We start from the raw sequence: 6,236 nt of genomic DNA on the forward strand, positions 1-6,236 counted from the left end.
CTCTGTTCCTATGATGCTGCTTGGCCTGCTGTGTTCATCCAGCCCTGCACCTTGTTGTCCCTTGATGAGGATAATGTTGTTGATGGGTGTACATGGGCTTGCAAAAGATAAAGTGCTGAGCAACAGACTTGTAAGCAAAATTAAAGTTCATGGAATAAAAGAGACAGTAGCAACTTGGCTGAGTAACAAGAAAAAGATTAGTGGTTGACAATTACTTTTTGGACTGGAGGAACATTTATTTTGGAGTTTCTCAAGGGTAGATGTTAGTCCTCCTGCTCTTCCCAATATAGGTTAATGGCCCAGACCTTCATTTGCAAATTTCTAAACAATATAAAACTTTGAAGTATTGTTAATTGTGAGAATTAGTGCAGAGGACATAGATAGGTTGGTGGAACGGGCAAACAAGTGTCCAAAAAAATTTAATACAGAACATTAAATGATAATTTTGTTGGGAAGAATATAAAGAAACAAAGCAAAAAGGTTACAAATCTAAAGGGGATACAAAACAGAGTAAATTGGGCATATGTGCATAAATCATTGAAGGTGGAAAAACAGGTTGAGAGGGTAGTTAATAAAGCATCTTGGGCTTTATCAATAAGAGCACAGAGTACAAAAGCACTTTCGGAAGGAATGTAAAACTGAGAGAGGATCAGAAAAGATTTATGAGGGGATTCCAGAAAGCAGGACCTTCCACTAAGTGCACAGATTGGAAAAGTTGGAACTGCTTTCTTTGGAGAAGGGAAGGTTAACAGGCAATTTGCTTGAGATATTCAAAATCATGGATACAGTAGATGAGGAGAAACTGCTCCCATTGACGAAAGGATCAAGAACCAGAGGACAAAGATTTAAGGTAACTGGTTTAAACAAAAATATTAACACCAGAAGAAATGTTTTCACACAGCAAATGGTTGGAAACTTGGGTTCAGTTAGCTCAGTTGGCTCATTAGCTGGTTTGTGATGCAGACTGAGTCCAACAGTCTGGGTTCAATCCACATCAGTTAATGTTACTGAGAAGGCCCTGCCTTCTCAATCTTGTCCCTTGTCTGAGGCGTGGTGGCCCTCAAGTTAAACTCACCACCCAGTCATCTCTCTCTAAATACAGAGCAGCCTTATGGGACTATGATGATTGGGATCTAGAATGTACTGCCTGGGAGTGTGGTGGAGGTGTTCAAGAGGGAATTATTTTCTTATTTATAAAAGTAAAATGTGCACAACTATGGGTGACTCTAGGTGAATTATTCCTTTTGGGAATCAGCACAAGCTAGATGGGCCAAATGGCCTCATTCTGTGCTATGACCATTATATGATTCAAATAACTCTCAAAAATTTCTTGTTAATCAAGTTGAAAAACTGTGGGATGGCTAGGCCTGTAGATTAATTCAAATGAGCAAAGCCGTTCAGCCAAGTAATTTTAACTTATTAAGACCAAATTAAATCTAAAGCTATAACTCTGATGCACTGAATGCCAAAAGAACGATGCTAATAATAGACAAAAAACCCCAAACACTTTGATTCATTCACTTTTATAACAAGGCCCAGCTGACTACTGATAAGGAACAACATCTCCTGACTAGGTTGCTGAATATTCAGAAGGAAATGGTCAATTAGTACAGTGCTAGGTACGTTGAGTTATGTATTCAATTGAATAATCTATTCACAATATAACATTGAGACAAAGATTTCCATTAACATTCTTCTTGCAAAATAAGTCAATGATTTTACGTTTGTTTAAATCCTTGTAAAGTACTGTATCTAGGTTACTGCTATAAATCAGTGTTTATATGTACTAGTGCATTCATATTGCCACAATGAACAAAGAGCATGAGATTGTCCACGTTGCAAAGATAATAGAAAGAAAAATATTCAAGATTCACGGTGTTAAGCATTTATAAACACATTCACCAGTGCTGTGAACGGATTGCAAATTAATTCAATCCTTTGATTTCCCCAGTTTTTTAAGATGTAGTGACCATACCACATACTGAAATTAGGGATGCCAAAGGAGGACAAAAATGCATTTGAGGTGAATTGGAGGTGACGTACCCTTATGCTTCCAAGTCCCAGACCTAAAAGAGATTAATGCAATGAAGTCATGTCTCTTAATTGTGCAATAAATCAGGAAGCTGCCCGGGCATCAAGAGTTAATTAGACTAGTTCTTTAATTGCAGCTGTTTTAATTGGCAATCTGTGGCACCCACAATGGAACCATTACGTAGTGCAGAAGGCCAATAGGGGATTCTTGGTAGTACAGTATTATGCTTATTTCCAATCCCTTTCCTTCAGTTTGCCTAAATTTATATTTTCTGTAAGGATTATTTTATAAATGAGCAATGAGTTAAACGTGGGTAATTTATTTTTATTTTTATTTATGGCAGGTGGTGCAGAAAAATGTATGATAATAAGGTAGGAGTTCAGTGCTTGCTCCAACCATCAAACAATTCCAAAGTAATAGAATTTGAACTCCCGCGACATTAAACAGCTGCTGTGGTTTAATGTTTTGATGGGCAAGGATTATTTCAAATTTAAGGCAACGCGTTGGGTTTAGAAGATTGGTCGGCCGTATGCGTGGAATCGTCATTACAGGAGGAGACTCACTGAGTGCCTCATTTGATTGTCACCTCAAGTTTTTAAGTAAGCAATCCCCAGCAACTATTAATGAGGCACAGTGAAAGTACAAACGTACAGTTCACATTTCATAGCGTTTGGTCTTTGTGCCACCCTAATCCCTCTCGACCACTCCTCAATGATATGCCACATTGTAATATCTGTGTGATGTTCAACTCGACACTTGAGGGACTGTAAACAACTGCTCAGGAGGAAAAAAAAGCTCATTGATTAGTCACCATGTGTACCGGAAATTACCGCTCTGTCCCAAATGACCGCGCTCTCCTATTTACCAACCTCACACAGGCAACAATATCAACCTAGGCAATCTTCTTAATGAGTTTAAGTTCTCTTTACTCGAAAATAATCCAAGAGAATCATTACGATTCTCACCAGAGCTACGATTAAATGGGATCACTTTCTGGGGGACACTGTGAATGTTCATCTCGACAGTTAGCTGAGGGTTTTAGGTTACAACTGGATTTAGTTCAGAATGATTTACACAATGCTGAAACTAAGCCCCAAACTTTTACTTTCTGAACCAACGCTGCCCAGGAAACGATTCAGGAAAACGTGCTATCTTTAAGTAATTGGAACTTATTTTTCACATCCCCACATGCAACATTAACGCAAGTAACACACTTACCCTTGTTCCTCCATCATCTCGTGGAGCTCCATGCATTTGAGCTCGACTCTTCTTTTTCGCTCGTGATCTAGGATTTCTCGGTTGGCCTTTTTGACCACCAAAGTCTGTTCCATTTTCTTGGAGTCCTCTTCGGTGTTGTACTCTGCGCCACTGTCCGTCCTTTGCCGGACTGTAGCCGGGTTCCGCTGGCCGCAACCATTTGTACAGCTTTCCCGAGGAGAGAGCGAACCATCGCCGTTATTGTGCATGGTGGTGACGAGAGAATTCCCACTTCAACTCTGCAAGGGACATAGAGAGAGAGAATAAACAGGACTTCAGTGTCATTCAATCCACTATCTGATCATCCTAAACGACCGGTCTGGACAGGAAGAAGGGCCGATTACGCCCGATCCTTACGAGTGCAATATTTCGAGAGCGTGGCTACGATTTTATTTTAGCTAAACCCCTGTCAGTAGGGAAGACAGTGCTGAAGGTATTGGATTCAGTTAAATCTGAGCCGTTTTATAAAACGTGATGCAATATGTGGATACCATCGTACAACACTAATCCCAGGGCTGTTGAGGACCTGCTAATTTACGGAGTGCAATTCTACCGGTTATTAATATGCATGGACAGATTACAATGTTAAATCTCAATAATGCCACCGCTCAGATCTAAACTCCACTGGTCAAATATGTGAAAAACCCAGGTCCGCATGTAACTCTTTCTAACATTTCCCACAGGCACGCTCACCAAATATTAACAGCCAATAATCTAGAAAGTCTATTACCATTCGCAGTCCCAACTTTAATCAGTCCACTGCTGGACAACGATTAAGTCCAAATATTCACAAGACGTATTACTATGCGAGGCGCTCACCACAGCAAGGCCGGCTGGAGTACTGCTGTTCAATGATATGCAGTTAGAAGCTGTCTTGCTGTTTTACCGTCCACGGCGCCGAAAGCCACAACTCTTGGTACGATGTTGCTGTACAGGGTCCTGGAATATACTGCATCCGGCGCTATGTTACTGTCCGCGGTGCTTAACGCGAAGCTCCGCGCACAGTGTCGCTGTCCGTGGTGTCGGACGCTGGGAGTCTCCAACACCTTACTTTTCAGCGCCGCTGAAGGCAATTGTGGTGAAGAATTGATGTCCACGGTGCTGAAAGCGGGAGCTCTTGCTGCTGGATTTGCTCCCACAGTGTTGGTAAGACTTTGATCACAAGGTGCAAGTTTCTAAGGAGCTGCAGTATCTCGATCTCACCATTTGTGGTGCAATAACGCGCGACGCTGTACAGGGTGCTGAAACTGACGGACTGCTCATAATGATGACCAGCGAACATCCCATAGATTCTGATGTTTCACTGATCCCTTTGGAAGTCTGTCACGTCAAACGCTTGGTCAGATGGGACAGGCTTACAACATCTGCACATAGTGTGTCTGCCTGTTGGGCAATAGCTCCAGATCTATGGAATATCACGGGAGAGAAGCTCAAAATGTGACAGTTTAAATATTGAAAAGCAGGCTTGCTTTGCCAGCTGTTTCCTGTAATACAACCCGCTGACTGCCACTAACACCTCATGTATGTAAGTACAGCTATCAGCACAGTGCACAGTTCTCAACTCACCTAACAGAAATGAGATCTAATTTGTTTGTATAGTACAAGCAGCCAGTCCTAGGCTTGTGCTATAATTAGAGATATGTTGCATCACTCCCATACTCTGAAATGACCAACTTAAAAATGTGGGTAAGATAATACAAGAAATGAAATTTGTAACTCCAATATTAGCTAAAAAGGATTTCTGTATGAGATTTGATGGTAATATAACTGACAATCTGCTCCTTTTAAAAAAAAATCTAGATTTAAATCCTAAAAGCATAAAAGCTTGGATTTATACTGTAATGTATGCAAGAATAAATCATCTACAAGCTAACTTGTCACCAAGTAAACCGCAATCATGTGTTTTATAGTGAAAGTCAATCTGAGGAAGCAAATAGAAGTCTGGAAATGCATGACATATCGTTTCAACATCTCTAACTGAAATGAAAATGCCGTTTTCAATCCCCTGGTTTATCCACATTATTTGGAACAAAGGCCAAGGATCAAGAATGCAATTTCTTACAGTCCATTCCCATTGCATCACTCCAGATCTCAAAGTGCAGGGAAACTAATGAGCTGTTCATGTAGTTTGTCTTGTCTGCTTTCTCCACTGAATCCCACTCCTGTCACCTACAGCAAGACATTGTTTAACTTTTTCGATCTTTCTAGCCACTTCATTCGTTATGACTGAGTTGGTAATGTACTTGACACTGAAACAATACTGCAGACTGAGTGAGCGAATACTCAGAAAGCATAGCCGATTAAGGGGGTTTTAGTCAAAATCCACAGGGGCACAGTGGCAAGACTGAATTTTAAAAGACGCTTGCTACTGGGTTGCCATTTGTCTGCTTGATTTGGATTAAAGAGTTAAAGTTCCCACTTTCCTTTGCCTTTCAATCAGTTTGATAATTTATTTTTCATAATACAAACCTGGTCCAACTTATGACTATAAGTGCTGAAATCAAACCTCCAACAAGTAAACCTCTGCAAATCGGGAGATATTTGGACCTTAATCAACCATGTGTTATTGTGTATTACATATTAACTTAGTTTTCTGCAACAATGTTGTGTCTTTAATTGAGAACAAAACAATTCGCATGGTGAAACTATGACGCAGAATTGGGGCAGAAACAGGTCACTGAAAACGTTCTCGTTTGTGAAATCAGTTTTCACCTGTCTGCGGAAGGCAATTCACAAATTATGAACCCATGTAGGGCAGCCTGACTAGCAACACACCCTGCAGCTTAGCACTGAACTCAGTTTCCCCACACCTCACCTCTGGGAATGCATTTGTATTGAATTTCAATACAGATTATCAATGGTAAATTATTGATAGCAAAGAGGGAAGGTGTGACACCTTTCATCGCTTGAAGATGATCAAGCATGCACAGCCACCTCTACACTGGTT

General features: G+C 40.6%; 1 protein-coding gene across 1 annotated transcript in view; it reads right to left on the reverse strand.

Moving 5' to 3' along the window:
• Positions 1-4,103, reverse strand: part of LOC109917110 (serine/arginine repetitive matrix protein 3-like) — a 41,971-nt gene extending 37,868 nt beyond the window's left edge. The window contains exons 1-2 of the mRNA XM_048612412.1: positions 4,020-4,103; positions 3,251-3,528 (exon numbers count right to left, since the gene is read on the reverse strand). Of these exons, the coding sequence (XP_048468369.1) occupies positions 3,251-3,498 (248 nt within the window). The 5' untranslated portion in view covers positions 3,499-3,528; positions 4,020-4,103. The remainder of the gene's footprint in view (positions 1-3,250; positions 3,529-4,019) is intronic.
• Positions 4,104-6,236: the final 2,133 nt, after the last annotated feature.

This window comes from Rhincodon typus, chromosome 26 (genome assembly GCF_021869965.1).
Source record: "Rhincodon typus isolate 14 chromosome 26, sRhiTyp1.1, whole genome shotgun sequence".
Lineage (NCBI taxonomy): Eukaryota > Metazoa > Chordata > Chondrichthyes > Orectolobiformes > Rhincodontidae > Rhincodon > Rhincodon typus.